The sequence below is a fragment of the Eutrigla gurnardus genome (assembly GCF_963514095.1).
Source record: "Eutrigla gurnardus genome assembly, chromosome: 3".
Classification (NCBI taxonomy): Eukaryota; Metazoa; Chordata; class Actinopteri; order Perciformes; family Triglidae; genus Eutrigla; species Eutrigla gurnardus.
The window spans coordinates 12,839,679-12,867,616 of NC_139917.1; the positions used below are offsets into that span (position 1 = coordinate 12,839,679).

The 27,938-nt window shown below is 41.5% G+C and overlaps 1 protein-coding gene across 3 annotated transcripts in view; it reads right to left on the reverse strand.

Moving 5' to 3' along the window:
- tbc1d1 (TBC1 (tre-2/USP6, BUB2, cdc16) domain family, member 1) overlaps window positions 1–27,938 on the reverse strand; it is a 71,400-nt gene that overhangs the window by 14,598 nt on the left and 28,864 nt on the right. For 2 of the 3 annotated variants that reach the window (XM_084004843.1, XM_084004845.1), the window contains 12 exons: window positions 22,733–23,317; window positions 18,495–18,584; window positions 18,290–18,394; window positions 16,211–16,343; window positions 15,483–15,574; window positions 13,570–13,686; window positions 13,203–13,325; window positions 12,807–12,955; window positions 11,961–12,218; window positions 8,277–8,393; window positions 7,947–8,060; window positions 7,628–7,761 (listed from right to left, as the gene is read on the reverse strand). In XM_084004843.1, coding sequence (XP_083860969.1) covers window positions 7,628–7,761; window positions 7,947–8,060; window positions 8,277–8,393; window positions 11,961–12,218; window positions 12,807–12,955; window positions 13,203–13,325; window positions 13,570–13,686; window positions 15,483–15,574; window positions 16,211–16,343; window positions 18,290–18,394; window positions 18,495–18,584; window positions 22,733–23,317 — 2,017 coding nt within the window. The remainder of the gene's footprint in view (window positions 1–7,627; window positions 7,762–7,946; window positions 8,061–8,276; window positions 8,394–11,960; window positions 12,219–12,806; window positions 12,956–13,202; window positions 13,326–13,569; window positions 13,687–15,482; window positions 15,575–16,210; window positions 16,344–18,289; window positions 18,395–18,494; window positions 18,585–22,732; window positions 23,318–27,938) is intronic. The other variant, XM_084004844.1, reaches the window with a different exon arrangement.

A 27,938-nucleotide genomic window follows, 5' to 3' on the forward strand; every position in this document is an offset into this window, starting at 1 on the left:
ACCATTTGAACCATAGTAGTTGATAGTAGAACCATAAAAAAAAAGTCAGTTAAATTTGCAACAATCCCTCGGACAAAATAAAACGAAAAACACACACACACAAAAAAAACAAAAAAAAAACATGTATTTGACACAGTTGGGTGCAACACGTGCGGAATAAAAAAAAAGTGTTTGTGTGACTCCACCCCAAAGTACAGGGTGGATCCCAAACCTCAAAATACCGTGTTGTTTAGAGGAAGGACATAACAACCATCCAGATAGCACTCTCTTTCAGCTCCTTAGCTTGGCTTGGGTAAGTCAGACTGATGCTCATTGTTCTAAAGACTCTTCTGATGAGGTTTAGAAGCCACCAAGATAGGTCAACATGTCAGGAGACAAAGACAACTACGTACTGTAGACACACACACACACGCACACGCACACAAAATAGTGTTCTTTGTGCCAGGTGAGGTTAACATCCATGTACGCCTTTGTGTCTGTAACGGGGAGACTATCCAAGACGTGCTGAAACCAGCAGTCACTATACAAACACATGGCTCTTAAGTTCTAAGTGTTACACACACACACACACAGACACACACACACACACACACTCCTAAGAGTCTCATGTATTTGTTAGACAAACACAGACTCCTACACTGCTTGAAAAGAAAACAGCTGAAGAGTTAGCTTTTAGGTGTGAAAAGTGCAGCACACTTCTGCAAAAACGTGCATGCACAAACCTATCCTGTGAGCCCTGTGGAGACTCTCCACTGACTGCTTTAACTCCCTAGCCTCTCACCTTAACCGTAAGAGCTCCCGCACCGTATACGCCTAATCTTAATGCGGAAGGCATTTCTTAATGCCAAGATAACCACACACACACCCTCTTGCACAAAGTGGCACGATCCACTCCCTGAGCAAACATTTCACCAGACCCATGTCCCGGGACACACACGCACGCACCACACACAGTATGCAAAGTGGGTCAACAAGGCTGGCGCTTTCCGCTGGCGCTGTCTGTGTGGACTGTCAACATGACCTTGAGCCACCGCCATCCCCTCACACACACACACACACACACACACACACACACACACACACACACACACACACACACACACACACACACACACACACACACACACACACACACACACACACACACGTATGTAAGCACACACATAAATACACGCCCAACTCAACCAAACTTAGCATTGCATTCAGCCAGCACAAAGCCCGTCACACTGACCTGCACTGTTTTTTCCTTTACTTCATGGCATTTGATTGTCAAAATAAATGTGAGCAGTTTTAATTAATGGTGAAGAGAAATGTCCGTTTTGTTTGAAAGGGAAACTTAGTACACAATGACAGGCCTAAACCTCACTAATCTCTTATGAGAGGCATGTTCGGTGGGAAGGTTGGATCAAACACATTGGTCCCACATTCCTGTTGCATTTATTAGACCCGAACACAGAATCCAGAGGGGTGTGTGCAGAAGGGCAACATAATACATTAATCCAATACAGCCTTTGTGAAGGATATAATACTGAGTTGTTGTTGTTGCAACTGCGTCAGAGGAGGTGATAATTGAACCGTATGGAAATATGTACCACTGTGTGTACACACATTGTACATTTTTACTTTGGCTCCCTCCAGTGGTAGCATAAAAAAAGACAAGGGTTTTCGACACACTGCCTATATCCTGTAGTGCAGGGGATCCCAAACTGTTCAGCCTGCAACCCCCAAAAGAGACCGGCGACCCCCACTATCCCTGGAGGTGACTGAAACATAAGAAAGTATGTACACAGGACGCACACACTAAAAGGCGTATCTAAACACGGCATTACGACAACACAAAAAACAGAACAGCCTGACAAACATATGATTTTATATAAACAATTTACTATTAGATAAAAGCAGAATAACTAAGTCAAAGTAATCTCCATGTAATTTATGAGTGAACAACATTGATGTTGTCATGTGTAAATTTTGACACAATATCATCATATCATTTCCATGTTACCAGAAGAATATCTCAGTCAAAGTAATGAAAATCATCTCGTGACCCCCCCCCCCCCCCCCCCTTTTGGGAACCCCTGCTCTTCATCTTTGCTACAGTCTTAAGAGTCTCCTTGTGGTTCACCACATGATTTTGGTGAGCTTAACAACAATCATTTGTACAGCTGCCTTTGTAAGTGTAATTAAAGTAGTCCTTAAAAGTGAGTATTTTCTTCTTTTGCTTTGCTTTTTAGTCTGTTCTCTGGTAAAACGTCACAACTGAAATGGATATTACAGTCGGATCGCTGTAGGCGTGTCCACCACCCAATGGGACAATGTGTCATTGTTTCAGGATCAATGCCCGTTGATTCTTCAGAGCAGCACATTTTTCATCTGATTCTTAATCTCACCTTCGTGTCTCTACTCTGGTGATAGCACTTGAAATAATAAGCAAACACTCCATTCGTCTTGCCTGGGTGTGTTTTATCTGCGCAAGAATGTAAGGCAGTTTGCAGGTGCTTTGCTGACAAAACCGTAAATACCATGTTACGTGTTAACACATAGACAAGACGCTCAAGCTGTAGAAAAACGTTAGCGGTTACCACTAACACTCTTACACCAATCAAAATTATATTAACATCACATATTTATTGCAGCCATATTGTGTTCAACCACATTGCACAACACGATAAAGTGGGTCACTGTAATTCCAGTTCCCCCTGATCCAGTGACACTAAACGTAAAAAAGAGATGTGGGAGACAACCCAGCACCAGCAAAAACTCCAAAGCTTGTGGTAAGGAAAAATCTGAATACATTATATCTGGATTGATTATGTTAGGGAGTGCAGAATGTTTACATTGGTCCTTAGAGTTATTCATTATTATTTAGAGCCCAATTAATTTTTTCTCCTTCCGTGTTTTTTTCTGATTTATTTGGGACAACATTCAGAAGTCCGCCTTCCAAAAGGTTGAGAACCTCTGGATGAAGCCGTATGTAAAGAAAACAAAAACAGCTTCTCAAATGTGAGGGTTTTGGACTGTTGGTCACAAAACAAGACATTTGAAGACATCATCCACCACTCCATTTTCTGATATTTTAAAGACCAAATGACTGATTGTCTTCTACCTTTTCTAATCAAAGTATGCAGACCCGGCTAACTTAAAGGTACATTAATGAACATGCTCTCTGATATAATTGGCTCAAGGAGGTGTTTTTTTTCTACAGGAGTAGAGCTACAGTGTGACCAAGACTACTGTCAACACTTCTTTCACACACACGCACACACACAGTACATATAATTATCAAAATACAGGATATGAAGACAAGCAAGCACATGCATGATTCTCACGTCTGCAGACACGCAATTTTGTGTAAACACACAGAGATGAGACTGAGGTGAGCAATATTTCACTAAACGTAGAAACACTATTTTCTACTTCCTCCACGCCTCTCAAATATTTGACAGTAATGTGAACTCAAGGCAGACCAAGCCTTCAGTGTCAAATTTAAGCCCTGTGAAAGAAAATATCAACTGATTACAGTCGGAGCAACGTAAGCTCATCATGCAGGATTCAAAGCTCCAAAAACAAGCTGAAGATGCAACAACATGTCAATCAATCACAGTGTGATAATGGAGAGGTATGAGCGTCTGGTTATTTAATTCTTAACTTTAGACACTCCAACCAGTGGTTGACAATGAGCAATATGGCCATATTGTGTGCCCGATATCAATTCTCTCACAGCAAACAAATAGAAATTACCAGCAAAGTTTTTTGAGTTCCGAGGACAACATTTTCTGTTAACAAAAAAACAAAAATAATGTCTACTTCATCATAATATATGCTTTATTTCTGGACTGGTGATTTCAATAGAAAAGTACATGTCGGGACCCCGGTCGTGTAAAAAATAGCCCCGGTTACGAAGCATATGTGAGGTGTCTCGCTCGTGCTCTTATTGGGCTAGGATATTAAGCATGTACGTGCGCGTATGAACATTTCTGTTTCAACAAGTGTCTTGACCTGGACCTGCCCACTTCCTTGAAAGAAGACATGTTGACGTTGTACAACTGGAGCGTTGCAAAGTAATCTAAGCGTAGTGATCTCACCTGCCAAAGCTGCACGAAGCAGGTATTTCTGTTCATTTGCTGAGAGACGTACGTCTTCAGTGAGATGAAATAATACCACAGAACTATCCACTGCATTCTGTATTACTAACATCCTTGTTCCTGATCAGCTGGAATAGTGTTTCAATGGCTTAATTCTCTCATTTGTCATGTAAAAAAAAGAATATGTTGATTCTAGGATTTGAATCAATTCTGCTCAGGATGAAAAGCAAATATTTAATCTACAGCATATTAGTACAAAGGGAATACTACTAATATACAATATGAGGGATAAACATATTTGCATATGTACAGACCCAATTTGTACAATTTGAAAATATATATTTTTAAATTAAGCTCTTTCTCAAAGTTCTTGTTGCTGAATACTTATTTGAAGTTTTATAACTTTAATTTAATAAACACTTTTTCTGAAGAGACATGTCTGCTATGCTTGAAATTAGCGCTGCGGGGAAACCTCAGACGTATACAGTGACGTAATGACGTGGCTCTCTGGGCTCTCTAGCCGGTGGAAACGCAAACAGGTTCTCAGAAGGTTCGCAGGTTGAACCAACTGCGAACCAGCACGGGCACCGGCCCGGTTCTTGAACTAGGTTCGCGTTGGTGGAAAAGGGGTATGAGTGTCCTCCTTTTGAGTCAAATTGCCAATCCCAATTTTTGCTGATTCCAATTTTTTCCTGAGAACTATAATTGACAGCAACAATTCAGACTAACCTTTTTTTAACCACCAAACTGAAAAAGAATTTCAATCATCCCGAAGTCGGTGTGAACCTTCATCAAAGGTCTTCAACATTGTTATTGTCATCCATAGTGGTTATTTGCATACAAACTATTAGGAAACCAATGATTGTATTCAGTACTTGCTTTGATTAAAACAATTTTGGCACAAGTAGTTTTAATTATGTATCATAAACTGCGTATAGCTACTGTTAGGAAGTGATCATAATTCCCTCTCTAACATCTATTTTATAATGCTGTGAAAACAAATTCCAAACAACTGTATTCATTCAAGTTTCATCAAAAACTAAATTTTACAAGATTACATTTGAACTAGGGCCGGGACTCGATTAAAAAAAAAATCTAATTAATAAGAGGCTTTGTAATTAATTAATCGAAATTAATAGCATTTTAATCACATATAAATATTTGACCTGAGAACAGTGAGAAGTAAATTTTTTCACGTGGATTTTTAGTATACCATTGAATAATGACTGAATACATAAGCTTAAGCAACAAAATATTGTTTATTTTTGTTCAACCAAGTCCAACAGACCAGTGCAATTTTTGCCATTAAGTGTAGCAATAGCATATTTAGAAATATAGTACATTTCAGAAATTCAGGTAGCCTATAGGTAGGTAGACCTTCTGTAAACTATAACACTTTGTTTTTTTAAGTAAAACACAATACTTTCAAGTACATTCAGAACATTGGAAACCCTGACTATTAGAAAACATCTCTCTGTTGGCGAGGGTTAACCCTCTGACGCAAGCTACCACGCTAGCGTCCACGCTAGCTGCTATATGTTTTGCATTGAGGTGTTACTTGAGGCTCGATGTGCTGCGGTGATATGCAAATTCCTTGTTGCATCGCTGACACACAACCATGCTCTTATTGATGCTTAAATCCGTTCGTTTTTTATAACAAAATTTCCCATCCACGGGGCCAACCAAAGCGGTCTCATCAGCTACTTCGTTCATGTTCACTGTGGTTTGTTGTTTGTTGTCTGAAGTCATGAACGCTAGTTGGTGCTCCAGTATAATCGGTCCGCCTGAAACTCATCCAGTGAGAAACGTTCCGCGGTGCAAAAATAAGTGCATTTAAAATGCGTCCATTTTTTTTTACGCGTTAATGTTTGTGTAATTAATTCATCTTAATTAATGCGTTAAAGTCCCGGCCCTAATTTGAACACATCATGATAGCTTTGACCAATACTCATTTTTACTGAATAGCTTGAACAAATCATAATGCAAGTCTATGCAACCTCTGTTAACTTTGTTAGCTCTGGTATAAGCCGGACTGTGATTGGGAGAGAGTCCCTGCTGTCGGTAAATGAGCCAGTCATTACTCTGAACAGCATCATAATGGGAATGTATTATATACAGTATAATAAGGATCTGATTAAGTTAGTTCTTCGGCTTATTTTGGACTTAAAGTTGTGAGCTTTATGTCTTCTTCACTGACAACACATTGTGTGTGTGGCTGTGACATTAGCGTCTGTGTGCTGATATAAAACTATCATGTGGCGGAGATACGCATGCCTTATCCATCCATCATCTACCGCTTTATCCTGAATTCAGGGTCGCAGGAGGGGTACACCCTGGACAGGTAACCAGTCTTTCACAGGGCCAACATGTAGAGACAAACAACCATTCACACTCACATTCACACCTAAGGGACATTTAGAGTCATCAATGAACCTATCCCCATCCTGCATGTCTTTGGACTGTGGGAGGAAGCCGGAGAACCCGGAGAGAACCCACGCTTACATGCAAACTCCACACAGAAGGAACCTGAACCCTACCCGGGAATCGACCCTGGGACCCTCTCGTTGTGAGGCGACAGTGCTACCCACTACACCACCTTGCAGCCGCGTGCCTAATGTGACCCACAAAAAAACTGATTGGCTGATCCCCTGTAGGGTTGCAAAGGGGCGGAAAATTCCCGGTAAATTTATGGAAAATTTCCATTAAATTTCCACGGGAACTTAAGTTTGGGAACTTTGGAAATATTCCATATTTGGAAACTTTCCATGGGAATAATGGGAATTATGGGAATTAATAGGAATTTAGGGGAACTAACTGGGAATATATTATATCCAAGCATAAATATGAACAGAAGTCATAAGAAAACATCCATACACATACTTTTTTCAAACCTTTCAAATCGTAGACTAGAGCTTTAATAAATATATTTCCCCATAATAGCATCAAAACTTACTTCACTTTGTTTAGTCCAGAAGCTCAAATGTGTGCCTTCAATAGTCTTTGTGCTTCAGGCTCAAAAGTGTGGTCCAGTCTTCTAGTGATCTTCTGTACATGTGATGGCGGCATGCACAGTGCCAGTAGGGGGCGTGGTCTCAATAGCCATGCACTAAGCAGTGTGCTCTGTGCATGTGGTTGAGGAATGGCATGGATATTCAAGTGTATTTGAATGGCATCTGTTTGTTTTAGTCAAGATTATGCTACAAAATAACTTTCCTCAGCTTTATTTAAGTCCTTTTGGCTCTTTGAAGAGCCAACCATCGATTTTAAAAATTCACAGTTTATTCCTGTTTATTCCCATAAATTCCCATTAATTCCCATAAATTCCCATGGAAAGTTTCCACTTCCCGGAAAATTCCCGGAATTTTGCAACACTAATCACCTGTCACGGCCAATCAAGTAAAAACAGTCAGTTTCCATTGATTGGTGCATCTCTCCTGATGAAGAAAAACATTGACAGACAATGTCAATGCTTTACTACAAGGTAGTCCTTATGAGGGACCTTGGATAGAGTTCAATCAGTGTGTGAGTGTGTCCATTCTTACCGTTGGTTTCAGTGTTCTTCTGAGGGGTGGCGACCCGTAGGAAGATCTGCTGCCTCCATGAGTGGCGGTGGCTGCGCAGAGGGCTTTCCCCTACTTTAGATGTTGTCCTCGGTGAAGACAGAGCTGCTACATCACTGAAACACACACACACACACACACACACACACACACACACGGTTAGATAATATGCACTGATATAGATACATACATGTGTGAACGTACAGATAAATCAGTTAAAGTGATCCATGAAACAAGCACAGATTAGAATGATGCTGGACAGACTAACATGGACGTGACTAGTTGGTGTACGGCTGTGTACCTGCTCTTTGGCTCGGGGCAATCATTCTCTCGGACAGGGGCCAGAAATGGAAATTTCAGAAAATTAGGGACAGAAGAGGATGAGTGGAGACGAGCACGTAGACCACCCAGAGGGCTGAGATGGAGGTGGAAAAAGGAGGTGAAAATCAGATAAAAAAAGGAGAGCCGTAGGCCCTGTTCACACACAGACGCACATGGCTTATGACAAATGGTTTTGAAGAGACACCGTGTGGATGTCTCTTCAAACTGTCAACCAATGAATCACGCATTGAGCGTTTCTCTGTCTGAACAAGGCCTTACATAGTAACAAAAAGCAATGCAGGATTCTCACCGTCTTTTATTGAGCCGGGCTCCACTAGAAGGTGAGGAAGGGTGATGAGGGAGGAGAGGGGAGGGAGATGAAGGGCAGGGAGGAACAGGAGGAAGGGTGGACTCAGTCGGCACAAGTCTGAGAAACGGTGCAAATGTGGAGGGACAGAGCAAAGAGAAGGGGAGCAAAGGAAGAAACTGAAAACAGTATGGAAACTGAAAAATGGTTGAAGAGAAAGAGCAGGGAAATTAGAGAAAATAGATTTTTGAAGGTATTGCTGGGAGATATAGTTTATCTGACTAGATACAGATGTTCTACCAAGAAATCAAACTCCTTGGTAAAAATGTTTTATTCAGTAGTCTTTTCCTGATTTAAAAGGCAACATTACTATAAGTAGAACTGATGCCATTTAATATTAAATCTGTATTTGACTTAAAAGAGTTCTCCACAGATTTAGCATTGCTATTGGCTCACCTGAGAAAATGATTAGCTATCACACAGCTCCCTCTGGAGCTACAAAAGGTGTAATACATTTTTCACAAAATGTAATAGTTCTCCCTTCTACACCTGTAAACACACTTTGATGGGTAAAATTGGTTGAATTCCCCTTTAACTGTGAACCTGCTTCATCATCCTATTCACATATACATATTATATATAACTATATATAACTAACTAACTAAGTTAAAGTTCTGCACTTTATTCATTCATTTTTGTTAAATGGACACACCTTAAGATACATGTGAAAGTGAGGTTTACAAGAAGATAACATGGAGCAAAGCCAGATGGCAAAAGTTCATTAATTGTTCTTTATATTAATCCCTTGAGGGATTTTTTTTAAATAAGAGCAAGGTTTGCACTCAAATCCCAATGGGGAAATTATTTGCAAAATGTTCAATAAAAAACAGCATATTTGAAATAATTTCTTTACCTTTTGTCATTTTGAGAGAAGAAAATTGGGATTTCATTTTTGGGCAAAATCGAACAGCCCTAATATATATATATATATATATATATATATATATATATATATATATATATATATATATATATATATATATATATTAGGGCTATATATATATATACATACACTGTATATACATATATATATTAGAGCCCGACCGATATTAGGCATTTTCCAAACTATCGGTATCGGCATTTATAATGGCCGATAAATGAATATTTTAAAAATAAAATAAAAACGGACGAAACACCCTTATAGAACTTAACAGAATTTGTCTCCAGTCTTGTTCGCAGTTATGTTTATGAAGTCTTTTAATACTGGTAACTTTGTGTTTGGTTGTTGTTGTTATTGTGTTTTTGTTCAAAGGACTTTAAGTTATATATCTTAAGTTTGTATTTTTATAATTTTATTTATCAGAACTTTAATATATTTTGATGTTCCTCTGTTCCGTTGTGACAATAAAATAAGCAAGTTAATTTTTAAACTGCATTATCATATTATTTTAGTGAAGACTCATAAATAACTACAAATAACTAATGTTAGGGAAATATACATACATACATACATGTGGAACTAAGGGGCCAAGACCAGCTCCTGAAAAACACCCCACACCATGATCCCCCTCCACCAAACTTTACACGTGGCACAATGCAGTCAGACAAGTACCGTTGTCCTGGCAAGCACCAAACCCAGACTCGTCCATCAGACTGCCAGATGGAGAAGCGTGATTGGTCACTCCAGAGAACGTCTCCACTGCTCTAGAGTCCAGTGACGGCGTGCTTTACACCACTGCATCCACTCCATACATCAGCAAGTGCAATGCAAAGCGTTGGATGCAGCTGATCGCCATGGAAACCCATTCCATGAAGCTCTCTACAAGTTCTTGAGCTAATCTGAAGGCCACATGAAGTTTGGAGCTCTGTAGCGATTGACTCTGCAGAAAGTTGGTGACCTCTGTGCACTATGTGCCTCAGCATCCGCTGACCCCCCTCTGTCATTTTACGTGGTCTACCACTTCTTGGCTGAGTTGCTGTCGTTCCCAATCGCTTCCACTTAGTTATAATCCCACTGACAGTTGACTGTGGAATATTTAGGAGCGAGGACATTTCACGACTGGACTTGTTGCACAGGTGGCATGCTATCACAGTACCACGCTGGAATACACTGAGCTCCTGAGAGCGACCCATTCTTTCACACATGTTTGTAGAAACAGTCTGCATGCCTTGGTGCTCGCTTTTATACACCTGTGGCCATGGAAGTGAACACCTGATTTCATTTATTTGGATGGGTGAGTGAATACTTTTGGCAATATATACGCCACCCACACCGGTTCATATAAATATACAAAGATATATTAAATTTGGTTTATGACAAAAAAATAAAGGAGAAGATGTTTGGTTCTAGGACGGAGGAAACTGTCACTTATCTGACAGGAAATGGACTACTTCATGCATTAAGATGGCTGCAATCTTCCATTTGTAGTTATTTATAGATGTTCTACACACTCTTGTTTACAGACACACCTGCCGTCATAGAGGAACTCTGTGTGCAGCACGCCCTTCTCAACATGCAGTAGGCTGCTGTACCAGGCTCAGTGTCACCAGATACCAGCAGTTCAAAACTATGTGCCTCAGTTGACCCAGGAAGAGGACAAAAGTTAACACCATGAAGCACGGATCTTCAACTTCAGGGGGCCACATTTTCAAAAGGCTAAGGGACCGGGGGTTAAACATTGACCCATTTGGCCCCTTTTCTGTCTTTTTGCAATTGTTTATTGGGTACCATTTCTGACATATACTTCAATATCATAAAGATATTGCGCCTCACCCTGGGAGCCTGGTTATGTTTTAAAATGTGGGAACAAATATAAGGAATACTAAAAAAATATTGTTAATAAAAAACTAATTTCCTGTAATTCTACACCACCTACAGCTTTTCGATAAAGTCAAGAAACAGCCAACTGCACTAGTGTTGATCAGTTAGACTGAGGGTACTAGGAAAACCAAGGCACAGAGCGTACATGTAACCATAGCAACTCACTGTCACTCCTGCATGCGTGTGTGGGGTGTCAGAGGAGAGGTAGAGATGCTGGCTGAGATTACTCTGGTCCGCATGCATGCAAGTAAATTACGATATAATAGATTTGTGTATATTTCTCACTTTGTCTGGCCATTTCATCCTGTTCTATATCTATGATCCGTACACGGTCACTGTCCTTTTTTTCACACCATTATGAATTTGTTTTTCACTGCACCAGAAAATGAAGGCTTTATTGTGGCAAAATGTTATTTGCTGAATTTAACAAATTTATTTGTAAACAGAACTTATCGGGAGGCTGGTCAACTGGCGGTCCCCAAGCCACCATGAAGGACAACCATGAAGCCTGCGAGGACAAGCACCATAATGCTGCTGCAAACAAACCTCTCTCTTTGTGCTCCAGCTCAACTTAATATCTCTTGCATACTAGACGTGATTAATATGTGACATGTTGTAATGTGCACATTGGAAATTGGAAATTATGTGGAGATACTTGTGTGCAACACTTGCATGAACTGTAACTCACATCAACTTATGACATCTCCCAATATTAAATTACTGGCCTTCTAATGAATACAATTATGAAATCCTCTATTATTTCATGGTTTGTGCTGTCACCAAACTCACAATGATTAGCTATGCACATGTCTACATGTACATGTACAGACACACAAACACATAGAAACCAGAAACACTGTGCGTACTTGCTCTGGTGTGGAGTGTCCGTGCTGACGGAGTAGTGTCGTACGAGCTTGGGCTTGGTCGCTGCAGTTAGGTCCTGATGTGTGTGAGTTAGTGCGTGCACCGGTGAGTACTCCGCTGAAGGAGGGCCGGGAGAGTGGCTGAAGGTGCTGGCCCGTCGACGGATGCACTGAGGCTGAGCGTCACCGGGTAAAGAGCAGGCAGAGGGAGTAAGGAGAGAGGAGCCGAGGCGCTTCAGGTCTCCTGTGGAGTTGTGGCACCTGAAGACGACAGCAAATTGTGAGGAGAAATACATGGTGTCCACAATACCATGACCACATGTACTGTTTTAGTACATCCATGCTGCATTCGCTACTAAATGTATGCTAGAGTTATACACATGCTGCTTTTGCTTTTTAATGATTGTAACCGTGAGTAAAGTCCTACATCAGGTGATGCGTTTGTTCACTTACACTGTGAACTGTAGCTCTAGCTTCTACCTATTGTAATCTTTTTAATCACATATGAATCAGTTTGACAATCTGGATATAGTCTTCAAACATATTGTAGACCTTTTGTCTGCTTCTCTCTGAAATCTGGTGCTCAAATATAGTCAAAGTTGTTGAAAGATGCTGGCCAGATATTGTTTTTGTTGCTGTTGTTTATATTCCTTCTAATGCATGATTCATGCACCACATGCATGGGTTAAAACTTTCATCAACATAAGTCTAGAAACTTTGAGCTCAGAGTAGCATAAACCACAATATTCATGAAATCTCAGTAAAACCAAGTAGAACTGCATGGACCTATAAATTACTGACAGTTCCGGCCAAAGATGCGAGTCAGTGTGTGTGTTTCGGTGTGTTCACCTGAGGGGGCTGGTGGGTGGCAGCTGGGCGGAGGCAGGCAAGGGGTCATCTAGAAAGGACTGGTCCTGGCTGCTGTTGACCGTAGAAATGGAAGAGCTGCTGTCACTTCCTACACTGTTGTCCCTCTGAGCTCTGGCCTTGTTGCTCCCCTGCCAAAAAACACACTCGTCAGCACTAATACAGTAGATGGTTTTTAATAATAATTAGGACTATAGCGCTTTTTTGGGGACTCAAAGACAATTTACATTAACCAAAGATCACAAACCAGCACAATAGTTCAAAAGCCTGTTCTTCTATGTTAGACCACAAACACAAGATGTTGACAATATAGCATATATACACGTGAATACTTGAACATTATTGAAGACAAAACCAAGAAAGAAAGAGCATTTTTACCTTCCAGATCCCCTCCAGGGACTCGGTGAGGGAGCGCTTGGCTCGGCTCTTGAACTGCTCAAGTCGCTGCCGACTGCTACTCTGCTGTGAATCAACTGGGACTGGAGCTGCCTCTTCACACGCCTACAGACACATGGAGCGATGGGGAGACAGAAAGCAAGACAGTCAGTGAGTGAGAGTGTATATAACTATGTTTGTGTTAGTGAATGTGGATCAAATGTTTACAGTTATCTTTCCTTGGTGAATTATTCTGCCATAGAACTATAAACACTTGAGGAGGAAAATGTAGGACATATTTGGAATACAGACAATGAGAGAAGAGGAGGTATGGTTGTGTATATATGTGTATAAGATGTGCAAAAGAGACCTGTTTGTTGTCTCCAAGCAGGGTGTGCTGATGGCTCTTCTGCCTCTCCTCATACAGATTCCTCAAAGAGGCCATCACCAACTCGTTCTCTTCCTGATCCGTCTTAGGATGAGCCCTCTGAAACACACACACAAGAAACGCAAATAAATGATATGTGAGAAACAGTTTGCAAATGTTGTCATAAAAATAGACAGTGGAATAGCTAAATTACATTAAAATAGTTGTTAGAAAAGCCTGATCTCATGAATTGACAGTTCAGCACTGTTGTGGTGTTGCAGTACAGCTTCATCACCAGCAGATGTCAGCTGTGTCATAGAGAAATGTTTGTGGGCACATTGACGGATATCTAACAGTCTTAAGGATCAATTTCCAACAGTTCAAACAGTCCACTAGTCCACTCATCCTGCACTCAGGGACGTTTACAAAAGTTATCCAATCAGACTGAATCAGATGGTGACTAGCTAGCCTCACCGCTTATATAAAACCACCAGTAGAAAAGGCCACTGAATAAGAAGGCAGGCTGTTTTATGTTCTACGGCTCTGATTGGTTGTTTTATTGGCGTTTGTTCTACCAATCATGTGCAGGGAAGGTGATGCTTCACAGATTTAATTATTGCCAATGAAGAGATTCAGGCAGAGGAAGGCAACCTTAGGTAGTTTGGGAATCCAGTTTCCAGATTAAATAATGTTGTTTCTTTTTAGTTTAAGAGCGAGATGGAGTTAACTACCAGTTTTGGTTAAACATAACGTTATAAGCTTTTCCTCACTCATAGCTTTTTGCTAGTAACTTTTTTGAAAGTACTTTACACAAGGATGCAGATATTAGCAGCCATAAATTGAACTGAGCTACCGTCATGCACTCTGTATGGTGGCAAAGAACTGTGCTGGTGTTAATGTGCATGTAACCCTAATTTGGAGTTAAATGGAATACCTTTGTTAATTACCTGTTATTAAGAGATATAACTCACGGCGAGTCCCGTTCATGCTGTGCAGAGGAGCCATTATAGTCCATTTGGATAATTTGGGTAATAGTTGAAGTGATGAAAGAATAGTTTGATTACAACCACTGTTAGTAACAACGTATAATAATGATAATTTCTTCCACAATGTGTATAATTATTTGCTGTCGTCTGTCAATAAGTTGTTTATTTCCTTCATATTTGTTTCAGATCAACACAAGCTATCCTTACACACCTTCAATACGAAGTTACAATAATGCTCAAGTGGAACAACCAAGTGTGTGACTCAAGCCCTCAACAAAGAAACAGTGACTCTGCCGGTTCTAATCGGAAGCTCTGTAGCGATTCAACTTGAGATATTTTTCATCGCCATTTTTGTGGATCATCGAGCAATAAAAAAAAAAGAGCAATATGGAGGCAGATAGGTGATAGATGTGTGTTTGGATATCAGTGGGCAACAACTTTGTTTTTACTCCCAAAATAATGCTCCTAAGGTCCACTAATTTAAGGGAGTCATTGCAGCGTGGGGGAGTACAGGTAGGTGAACGGCATCTGGAGCTCAGCAAAGTTTCATCTCGTCCTCCTCCTGATCTAACAATAGGTGAGGGAGTGTGTGAGTGCGTGTGTGTGTGTGTGAGAGTGTGTGTGAGTATGTGTGTGTGGAGGCAGCAGTCCTCTGTAGCTCGGAATTGCTCTAAACTTTAAGCCCACCCACTTTTTTTAGCAACCCAATCAAATGCAAAGGCTTTGATTTAAATCACTCTTGCAACTGTACACCACTCAAATATTTCTCTTCACTGTGAAATGCGTCACGGCAGACGATAATGACGCTCCAACTTCCGTTTCACTGGGACACTGAGATCAAATTGCAGATTGACTGGTTTGTTTCTCGCAACAGTCGCCTTAGAGGGAACACTTCGGCCTGCAGGTGCACAGACGGAACCGACACTTTACCATGGTGCTTTCAAAGATTGATGCTTGCTCCTCGTTGTCCAGAGTGGCCAAGTGTGTCTGAAGATCCAGCTTGGTTTTATATGGGTGTAGACCTGAAAAATATGTCAATGCAGATGTAAAACACAGTGCAGACAGGACTAGTCTCACATCAGATTTGTTTTACATACAGTTGGTGTATGTTTACAGCGTATGTAGGGTTTTGAAGGCCAATTGTCTTATATTGTATATCTTCTAGTTCTAGTTTATTAGTCAAATAATAGTGGAGCATCATATGCCCTTATACCCATTTGGAATGCAGTTATCTAAATAGATAAACAAATACAAACACTTGTGACAATTAAACAAGGATTGCATTGAAGGGCTTGTTATAACCGTGGGCATGTAACGTAAAATATTATCTTTTGCTCTATTGCAAAAGCTTTGAAACATTTTCTTTGTGAATGTTTTGTTACGTTTGTCCTTCACACAGAAGCTCTGATCACTCCATCTCCTGTTTTGTCCATCACAGTCACATGAAGCGTGAACACATTTGATAGAAATATGAAATATTTATGAAATCCACTACTAGGTTCTGGCTTTTGCCACAGTATTTAAATTATTTAAAGAGGTAAGAGTGATGTGCTCTTCTAGGCATATATTAAAATGGCATACAACTGTATAAACGTGACCTGGCAACGTTAATCCAACCAATAATCATTTGAAAAGGAGCCCAGGGAAGAGTTGTTTACCTTCTAGCCTCTCACACAGTCTGTGGAGCTGCTGCATGGGGCAACTGTCACACTGCTGGCTCTGGGTCTTTGCATTCTGCTGCAGGGCTGCCACAGAGAACGCCTGCTTCATAGTCAGCATGATCTCATCCACCTACAAGAGCAAATACAGTTTACATTTATTTATTATATCATCATCTCTACATGTATGGCAGATATTCAATTCCAGTGTCTGTTTAATTCCAACACAGGCACACCTCATTCTAGTTAATGAGGTACTGGTTAGGTAGGAAAAGTATAAACACATCAAGGACATCAAGTCACCTACAAAAAGGATTACATATTAACATACAGTACATTACATATACTGCATGTTAAGTGGGATGATAAATAAGTAAGCAGATATGCTTAGTTGGATGGCTTTTGGTATTTTGCAGTCGAGGTGGCTCTCCTGTGAACTTTGTTTTGTAAGTGCGGCTCTACTTGAAAAAATAGTGAGGATCACTGGGTTAGATGGAGACCTGGAGAGGCCTACAAGCCCAGGGTATCGCACACACTGTGAAATTTGGTGAAGGATAGTGATGATCTTGGGGTGCCTCAGGAAGACTGGAATCAGGCAGATTTGCCTTTGTGAAGGAGGCTTGAATCAAACCCAGTATAAGGTCATCCTGGAAGAAAAGCTGCTTCCTTCTGCTCTGAAAAGGTTCCCCAACACTCAAGATTGGTTCTTCCGGCAGGACAATGCTCCATGCCACACTGCCAGGTCAATCAATGTGTGGATGGAGGACCACCAGATCAAGACCCTGTCATGGCCAGGCCAATCTCCAGACCTGAACCCCATTGAAAACCTCTGGAATGTGATCAAGAGAAAGATGGATGGTCATAAGCATCAAACAAAGCCAGGCTGATGTCATGTTTGAACCAGGAGTGACATAAAGTCTCCCTAGAGCAATGTGAGAGACTGGTGGAGAAGCCAAGATGCATGAAAGCTGGGATGTAAAATCAGGTTTATTCTACCAAATATTGATTTCTATTAATAATTATATTAATTATTTAATTAATTATATTAATTGATACACTATTAATATTGTGTTGTTTAAAAATAATTGTGAACTTGTTTTCTTTGCATTATTCATGGTCTGAAAACACTGGATCTTTTTTGTTATTTTGACAAGTTGTCATTTTCTGAAAATAAATGCTGTAAATGTATTCTGGTCTGTCCCACTATGTGTGGGGGATTCTGGGTCTTTGATGGTATAATATGTTGTGTAAACAGGATATGCTGTGTTTCCCACAGGTTGTTCAGTTTTCTCTGGCAGCTGTCAAATACTGGCCCAGAGAATTACAGTATCTAGTATAAGCTAATCACACTGCAGCATTAGCTGACAAATATACCACAGAGTACCTCCATCTGACAACAAAGGCTTTTGATGAAACTGATAGTCCATTTGGCACAGCATGACTCAGTGGAGCACAGATGTAGTGAGTCACAGGTCTAAAGAATTAGAGCAGAATCTAATCAAATCCATATCCAATGCAAACTTGACAGCCGTTCAATTAAACTGAGTGGGTTGACCAAAGTGCTGATATAGAAATATGAGGATATGTGAAATTATTCACAGGAAATACACATAATGCTCTACTGTGCATTGTGTTTGCATTATAAAAAAAATATGTTTCTAGGTTTGTAGATGTAGAAATGTGCCTGTTTGGATTTCCACAGAAAATGGTTGTAATCCTCAATTTCATTCCAGTTTACATATACGTCTGGCCAAAATGGCATCAGGTAATCATTTTATCCTATTAGACATTGGTGTTAAATTGTTGTAATGTTAATTGTTGCATATTAATTCTTGAGTTATGGCCTAAAACAATTACCCTTGACCTCCACATTCAAATCATCTCATTCTTGAGTTGGAGTCGAGCCTGCAGGCGTTCACGAGAATGGACAGTTGAACGGAAAAAAATAACGCTTCTGGCCATGACTGTCGCCAAGGCATAAAAAGGGCAAAAAACATGTCAATGTTTTTTTTATTTTTTATCCCCCATCCGTTTCTTGCCATGTCCTACTACGCTCGCCTTTTATTATCGGTCTCTCACCAGTGATTCGTCGGTGCACTGGAAGACGTAGCAAACAAAGTGGCAGCTTCCTCCTTCCACCGTCTCCCTGCAAATGAAGCCGAAGTGATCCACGTGACGAATACCCTGGAAAGGAAAGAGCAGGTGTTTCAGGATTCGGGATATGTTTAAATATCAACACCAGGCCTCAACAGGCAATCACGCGTGGATTCGCAGTGCTTCATACCTGTGAGCAGAAGGAGATTTCTTTGAAACTCTTCTCTATGGCAACTTTCTTTGTGTCTGGACTAACCAAGAAGATCTGGGACATCCCCACCTAAAACAAGGAAAACACAAAGACAAAACATTTAGACTCTCGGATCACAGCATCTCTGTGTGTGCATGTGGTTTCATGGGCGTGTACTTTGGTGTGTGGTGAAGTTTGAGATGTGGTTGTGACAGAAATAATGAGCCTGGCAGACTTGACTACTTATTGCCCAAGTCCCACTTTCTCACACTGAAAGTTCAGCAAATCTTTGTCTCACATATAGATATATTTGATGGCAAGAAAGCTTGTATTCTGAGACTGAATTACAAGTGTGAAATAAAGGGGGGTATAAAAGGAAGTTTCATTTCTTCCCTTTAAAAAAAATACAAATTAATTTTAGAACAGTTCCACTTCAGGGTATATCCCCATTCATACCATCATTAGGACATGAGTCACTATCACTCCCAAACCTTAAAAGGGAACTGAGTGGTTCGTAATAAGCAAGTGACCTCATGTCTGTTAAATCTCAACTCTTCACACTCTGAGCACAGCTATTCTTTCCATGAACACGTTGCCCTTGGTTGTTCTTCTGTATCAAATATGAATTTACATGATCAGACTCTTTCAAGAGAAAGGGGGGATTCAATCTGTGTCTTCAAAATGTAGGTGATGATTTCACCATGATGAGCTCATTCCGTTTAAGACCCTTGTCAGTAGCAGGATGTATCATCATTGTCAATAAAATGCATGTATTTGCTGAGAGCGACAGCAACATGCCCTGAGGTTCCTGTGCCAGTGGTCGGCATTTCCTGTCTGGAGGACAAACAGGAAAACAATGGCAGCAGGTCACTGAGGTCACATGAAGGTGAATTAGGAAGCATGACTGTGCTCATTTTGAGCAGCAGTCAGCATTCACTTTGGTTGAGTCATTAGAAGATTTAAATATGTCTCCCCCTCTTTGTTCTTTCCTTCTGATTGATGAGCAAATATGAGGTCTTGTACGGGTATCCAAAATTCTCACAGGAACTCAAGTCATCAGTCCTAAAGGGCCTGGAGGAGTAGTAGCATTTGTTCACAGACAATAAGCTCAAACCGCACTGCTACGTTCACAGCTCACTACCGTTACTAAGTTCATACTCTCATTACACTGACACTGATACTGGATAAGGTTAGCAGAAAACCTGACAGATTGGCAACCTCACAGCTTATTTGGAGACTTGCTGAAGAAGTGGCAGTATGTGTCCATGACAATGCACGTAACATCGTGCTATCTCGGTGTGGCAGTGCCTGCTGCCATGGACTACTACTGTTGATACTATTGCTTCTGTTAATACCACCACTACTGTTAATGCTACTACTACTACTAATATACTACTACCAACACCAAATGCAGTAGGAACCCAAGGGCCTGGGCTGCACAAGATTTGTGACTAAAAGCCCATTAAAGCAGTTTTTTCTCGCCACTGTCGCTGTAGCGCTTGCCCCTGGGTGATGTTGGGGCTTTGAAATCGTATTGACTGTGTTAAAGCTATGGTCTATGATTTGGAATAAAAAAAATCAGTTCAGTCTATCAGCCGTAGGCCTGCATAGAAATTGACCAATGGGAGCCATTGCTTCGGAGGGCTCCCATTGGCTCGTAACCTCCATCCAATCCCCTCGTCTCCCCTGCTCCTCGTCATCCCGCCTCGTCTAATCGTGGAACACTAAGGGGAGGGGTTTGGTTGGGGGGGCGGGATGCTTTCTCTGTCTCAGAGGCTCAACTGATTTTCAGAATGTGGACGATAGCCTTAAAGGAGAAATCCGGTCATTTTTGACCCCATGTCCGTTGTCCTCAGGGTCATCCCGACTTATTAGAAGCAAAAAACCCGACAAAAATGGACGTTGCTTAGCCCGAGATCTGTACCTGCCTGGCAGCCTTCCAGACTCGCTACAATGCTAACCCATTGGGGCACCGTTGTATCTGCTTTCCTGGGCCACAGAAAACAATTCCAAGACCTATGCAACACAGGTTGTGTCCGTACGAGACACCACGGCGCTCGTTTAGCACAAATAGTGTTGCAAAACGACATAAATGTGTGTTTTAGCATGAAGTTACTCACCTCAAATCACCCCGTAGAGTAGACATTAGCAGTAGACAGCCGAGCGCCTGTCGTCCCTCCCAGTCACCGCAGAAACGAAAACGTTTTTCACGTAGTTTTGATTTTGTATCCATAAAGAAACGACCGAGCAGTGCAGTCGTCATGTCCGTAATAAATCCATGAAGCTGTTACATCCATATGTATGACTGTTACAACATAGCAACATAGCTTCAGCTAGTAACGTTCCGGGCGCTCGTCCGTCCCAGTCACCGCAGAAACATAGCAACGATAGCTTACAGCTAAACAGTAGCCGGGAGCCAAAACAATGGAAGACTCGCGCAAGTTCCCGTCTCCCGACGTCCTCACTCTGGAGCTGTTTTCAAGCTACTAGTGACAAACTTCTTTCCATCGAGTAGTGCCGTCATGTCCATATGACAGTGTAACTGGCGCTAGCCTACATAGTAAGATTGCTTAGCCTTTGTGACAGTTGAACCTGCTACAAAGACAACAAATCTCACGCAGTCTCAGTAGGCTAGTTGTGTTGACGGCATGAGTGGGAGTCGCGTGTCGCGTGTAGCGTGTCGCGCGTGCAGACTGCAGACTGCAGTCTCTCATCAACACAGTGAGAACAAAGTGACCCTCGCGCGACTGTCCAAGATGTTTCACTGTACTGGCTTGAAAACAGCTCCAGAGTGAGGACGGCAGACGGGAACTTGCGCGAGACTTGCATTGTTTTGGCTCCCAGCTACTGTTTAGCTGTAAGCTATCGTTGCTATGTTGTAACATAGTCGCACATATGGACATAACGGCTTCATGGATTTATTACGGACAGGACGACTGCACTGCTCGGTCGTTTCTTTATGGATACAAAATCAAAACTACGTGAAAAACGTCTTCGTTTCTGCGGTGACTGGGACGGACGAGCGCCCGGCACGTTACTAGCTGAAGCTATGTTGCTATGTTGTAACAGTCATACATATGGATGTAACAGCTTCATGGATTTATTACGGACATGACGACTGCACTGCTCGGTCGTTTCTTTATGGATACAAAATCAAAACTACGAGGAAAACGTCTTCGTTTCTGCGGTGACTGGGAGGGACGACAGGCGCTCGGCTGTCTACTGCTAATGTCTACTCTACGGGGTGATTTGAGGTGAGTAACTTCATGCTAAAACACACATTTATGTCGTTTTGCCACACTATTTGTGCTAAACGAGCGCCGTGGTGTCTCGTACGGACACAACCTGTGTTGCATAGGTCTTGGAATTGTTTTCTGTGGCCCAGGAAAGCAGATACAACGGTGCCCCAATGGGTTAGCATTGTAGCGAGTCTGGAAGGCTGCCAGGCAGGTACAGATCTCGGGCTAAGCAACGTCCATTTTTGTCGGGTTTTTTGCTTCTAATAAGTCGGGATGACCCTGAGGACAACGGACATGGGGTCAAAAATGACCGGATTTCTCCTTTAAGTGTCCTGAGATGACTTCTGTTGTGATATGACACTATAAATAAAATTGAATTATATTGCTATTAACTCAAACGGAAGTTTGCGATAAAAACAGAGGATATAAGGTTTGAGGACTAAACAATAGTAGGGGTTAAGGCAAGGTTTGGGATAGCCTTGGGGGTTAGCCAATTGTGGGTTGTGTTCATTCAATCAAACAATACAGCAGTTGAGTGAGAGTGCAGCGTTCTAGTTCATTATGTAACTCAGACACCGTCAGCACCAAGTTTATTAGAAATGCAATGTTTCAGTCCCAGGTGAGGCGACTTGATGAAGGCCCATGACTTTCTAACAAACTCACGGCTGACAATGTGCAATTTTTCCTTCTGTATCCAAAAGCCAAGGTCCTGTGCACTATAGTGTGAGTGAGATTGTAAAAAGTTTGTGTGAGTGAATATTTGATACTTTCTTGCACGTTGCATTCTTTTGCAGACAATGCATAAAGAGCTGATGTTAGTGGAGTATATACAGTGTGTATGGTCCAAATGATTGGCACATGGTAATATCTGCAGACAGATATAGTTATAAAGAATTTATTCTTGTAAACAATTATGTCAATGGGCTCTAATTGTATTAAATGGGAGTAATTAGAGCATAAGTGCTAGTGTCTGTGTGCATTTCCATTCATGAAAATTACCGTAAACAGCAACGTCCTGTTCTCCTGCAGGCTGGTGGGCTGTACTCCAGTGGACTGAGCATCAGTAGTGTTGCTGTGAGACATCTCAGGTGAGAGTCCATTCTCATCCAAGGCCTCCAGACAGGGAAAGCTGGGGTCTCTGTTAAACAGGACACGACGCATGCTGGCGGTTGGGCTCCCTGCTGCACCATTACCAACGTCAGCACTCGTGGGTCCGTAGGATTGAAAGCTTAATGCCCTCCTCAGCCCACCTACTAACCCCCCACTATTTCCTCCTTTGTCGCTCGCCCCTGAGCCATGCAACTGGCTGAACTTCTCGATGCACTCATCAATCAGTGCAGGAGGGGCTTTCTTGTGAGCAACACTTACGCGGCCACAAAACAGCACCTCAAACTTCTTGGAGAAGGCTGTCGGAGACATGGCAGCAGAGGGTGCCACGGAGGTTGCCAATGTGGAGAGAGAAGAAAACCCGGTTTCAGAGGAATCGTTGCCTCCAGAGGAAGTCTTGTTGGAAATGGTGGTGATGTCATCGCTGCGTGCTGAGCTCTTGCCAGCCTGCCTCAACGTACTGATGATCTCAGGAACCTGAAGAGACAGCAGCCAGGAAATACAGTTACATAACAGTTGACCTAATGAACATGATTTAACATAAGAAAATACAAACAGCCTGGAAAACTTTTTGAGCCCATGATGCAACAATGAAACCCAAAGTAAAAGGTGAAACTACATCAGATCTGCTTTGTCTTTTATTCTCATCAACAAAAAGGAATGTTTCCAAACTCATCAATGCAGCGAGTCTCTCTGCTTAAAGTGATGGTTCGGAGTGAAATGCACCCTAGGTAATTTCCACCATGACATCCAGCCAAATACCCCCTCGGAAGCATTTTTAGCGATGGTCAGCATTGGTCAAGATAGGGCGATCAGCCGAATGGCTTAGTACTAGCGCGATGGAGCATAGTGTATATCTCGTAAATTACCCCACTAATAATGCGTGGAATGTTACCAAACGTCTGCAGTAGTACACATAGGGTCTGTACTCACAAAACCAGGCATTTAAAGTTTGTAAGTACACCAGGATTTTATTTAAAAGAACACTTGCCTGATAGCTTCTACTGCTAAAGCTACCGCTGTTGCGTAGACGGCACTTCCATGTTTACCCAGCTTCTTGGTAACATTCCATGCATTATTAGTGGGGAAATTTACGAGATATACACTATGCACCATCGCGCTATTACTAAGCCATTCGGCTGATCGCCCTATCTTGACCAATGCTGACCATCGCTAAAAATGCTTCCGAGGGGGTGTTTGGCTGGATGTCATGGTGGAAATTACCTAGGGTGCATTTGACTCCGAACCATAACTTTAAAGCAACATGATAGAAATGGCACCAAAACACTATTTTCTATTTTTGCCAAACCATGTACAGGTATCTGAAGCTTTGGAAAAGTAGAGTTAAATTCTTCAAATAAAAAAATGTCATTGTTTGCAACTTTGATAGAAGATCAAAGTCCAATCTAATTTGTTGGGTGTACCAAACTGTCTTCAGGAACTTAATAAACATGAACTGCCCTCTTCAATTCTAAAAGATGTTTTTGCCTGGAGATCGCACTGCCCCAGCTCCGATGGCTCACAGCCAGAAGCAGGTTGCTTCCTACAATAGAAATAGTGGATAAACACTTAAATACAGACGGTACAAACCGCAGATCTAACCCACCATATGGTGCAATGTACACTATATTTCCCAAAAGTATTCGATCACCTGCCTTGACTCGCATATGTACTTAAGTGACATCCCATTCTTAATCCATAGGGTTTAATATGACGTTGGTCCACCCTTTGCAGCTATAACAGCTTCAACTCTTCTGGAAGGCTTTCCACAAGGTTTAGGAGTGTGTTTATATGAGTTTTTGACCATTCTTCCAGAAGCGTATTTGTGAAAGTACCATTTCGAACAAATTTTAATCAAATGTGCAAGTGCAATTCTGCAAAGTATGAACATTCAACAAGAATGTTGACAAGGTTTACATTTGTACTCAGAGACCTTTGCATAACTCCCAAAATGAACATTGGTTTCAAAAGGTAAACAACAACACTCAAGTAAAGTGCACTCTTGCTATATAACATTAAAAGAAAATCTAACATTGGGAGGAATTCTAACAATCAGGTAGCTTATTAGACACAGATCCTCAGCAAAACCAGTCTATTCACTTTGTCTTTTGAGGTAGCAGTATGTAACATTCTAATAAACATGAAAAGTAGAATAGAAACAAACAGAACAAGACATAAATATAAATAGTGCATGTTCCTGGTCCCTATGTGGCGCGTTCATGCTACAACAATACACCAAAAATGGAGGAGAAGAGACGCAGCATGAATAAAGCTTGCACGCTGTTAACGAGCTGTCCGTAATCCTTTTTAGCTCAGCGCAGAGGTACGACGGTGTATTAGGGCCCCTGTTGTAAAAAAGCAATTTTGATCCGATCAATAAACACCCATAGGATGACAATTTGTCCATTATTTAAATAAAACCACCCATAACCATACACAGCCATCATCCTACGGACCTTAACGAGGTGTTGTCACACGTTGTGACGCAGATTAAAGCGGATTTCTTATGGCATAATATCGACCAGCTGACCTGAAGGTGTAGGTCGTACTTTTGCTAAATTCATTAAAGAAAATCTGCCTCTGAAAGGGATCAGTCTACAGCATCCTTGTGAAACAGATATTACCTACTGTTTGGAATCAGCACCAGGACATCAGTTTAACACACTGATTGCTTCACTTGGCTTGTGTAGATGTCCACAAGTGTCCACAATACTGACTCTATAAGAAGTGGACATAGTCATTGCGATTTTACCCATTGCATTGTAGACAACCATTTTGAAGCCTTGAGTTTGGCATTTTGGCCGTCACCATCTTGACTCGATAAGAAATTTTTAAATGTTTACGTGGGTAGTTTCATTTCTCTTCTTTCAAAAAAATACATAAGAATTTAAGAAAAAGTTCCACTTCAGGGTATATCCCCATTCATACCATCATTAGGACATGAGTCACTATCTCCCAAACCTTAAAAAAGGAACTGAGTGGTTCATAATAAGCAAGTGACCTCATGACATTTTCTCATAGCCTTCCATACAACCGGAACCCCTGCTGGCCATTAGAAAGAAAGCAAGTTTAAGGCATTTCCACAGTGGCTTCACTTTTAAGACCAGGAGGTCCACATAGACTGTTCCACGCTAAAGTCCTTTGGTGGCGCATGCACCTCTAGCTGGTTTGCCAAGAAGAAAGAGAAAAAGATAACAACAGGAGGATCCGCCATTACAGGGGGGCAACTTCCAGTTCTAAAAAGTGAAGCCAGTGCAGAAGTGCATTAAACCGGCATTCTCTTTACTGACCATCAGGAGGCGACTCCTGGTTGCAAAAAGAAGTCTGATTGCATGGAATATTTTTTTTATGACCAAACTGAACTATAGGCCTCAAAACCGTAGTCCACAAAGCAATGTCTGCGAAGGTGTCTGGAAAACAGACGGAATGGAGTCCCTATCAGGAAATGTGCATGACCGACGTGGACTCCATTTTAGTATGAATGGAACTGCTTGTGTGTTGGCATGAGCAGTACAAGTCACAGTTGTCCAGGGCTAAAGTCTCTTTCATCTTGGGATATATGGAAGAAATAAACAGTAGGACACAGCCAGCACTGTTTGTTCACCACGGTTAGTTTTATGTTATGTTTAGTCAGCAGCTGAACGTGTCTTTTAATATCAACTTCATTGATACAGTAGAGAGACCACGGAGCCACAGACCTGCCTCTCTGTCTGTCCTGGAATCCCAAATGGATCCAGCAGTCAGGATGTAGCAGTTTGTTATTAAAAGAAATGGAGCATGATGGGTAGAAAACATATATATTTTTTATGAGCAATTATACACAATCACTGACATCCATAAACTTATCCATAGGGATGGGAATCGAGAACCGGTTCCTATAGAGAACCGGTTCCGTGTGTTTCAATTCCATGGAATCGTTTGGCAGTTTATCTAACGATTCTCTTATCAATTCCAACCAGCACGAATGACGTCACGTAACTTACGCATGTTACGCACGCTCGATTCAGTAAGTACGACTGCACGGTTCAGTTACGCTGGTTTCGCACGTGCGTTGCAGTCTGGCCTCTTTTGACCTCATTGTGAGTTAAGGTTGTGAGTTCTTATTAAACAAACTTGATGCCAATCAAAATGTTTGTTCTTTTTCCCCAAATTAGAATCGATAAGAGAATCGATAAAGAATCGAATCGATAAGCAATATCGATAATGGAATCGGAATCGTAAAAATCTTATCAATTCCCATCCCTACTTATCCAGTCTACATAGATTTTGCATGACTTTGCTGTTAATGTAGTTTATATAAACCAAATAAACACTAATTTTCCATACAGAGCAGAACGGCAGAAAAATCTCTGTTTCTCTTGTCCAGATTCATAGATATTTATATTCAGACCGGACCATTCATTCTTCCTATACCAAATAATTGCTCTGTAAGACAAAGAACATTCCCTGGCCACAACATATGTTCTCCGAGTTTGTAGATGATCAAGCAAAATCTAATGGCAAAAGTAGGGCTGGGCGATATGGACCAAAAGTCTTATCTCGATATTTTCAAGCAAGATGTCGATATAAGATAAATATTGACAAATATTAAATATTTGTTGACGCAATAACATAGATGGCGTTGCCACGTTCCAACTCGCCATTCTACATCAAGCACCACTGTGCATTCATTTCCAGCCTGCCTGCGTCCTTGTGCTCGTAACCGGCTGACTGCAAACTCAACCTCAATTTGTAAAATGAAAAAGTTGAGCTGTGTTCTTGCAGCTGTTTATTTTTCGTGTCACTGCTGCAACTGGGATGCGAGTGCGCGGGCGTGCGTGTGTGTGTGTGTGTGTTGTGGAGGGACGCATCGGGGAAAGTTCGCTGACAGAGCCCGCTCTGTTGTTGTGACTGCGGCAGACTCAGCGCTGAGCTCGGAGGGTTCAATGTGAGTCCGGCTGGAACCGGGACTTGTTGCCATCCACCAAGAACTCCTTGTGTGTCCTGTTCCCGTTAAACGGCGCGGGGCCGCTCGCGCAAGTTGCTAATGGACATCATGTGTCTGCCTGTCTACTTTGAATGTGGTAGAAACAGTGGTTGAATAAAAGGCAAAATGCTG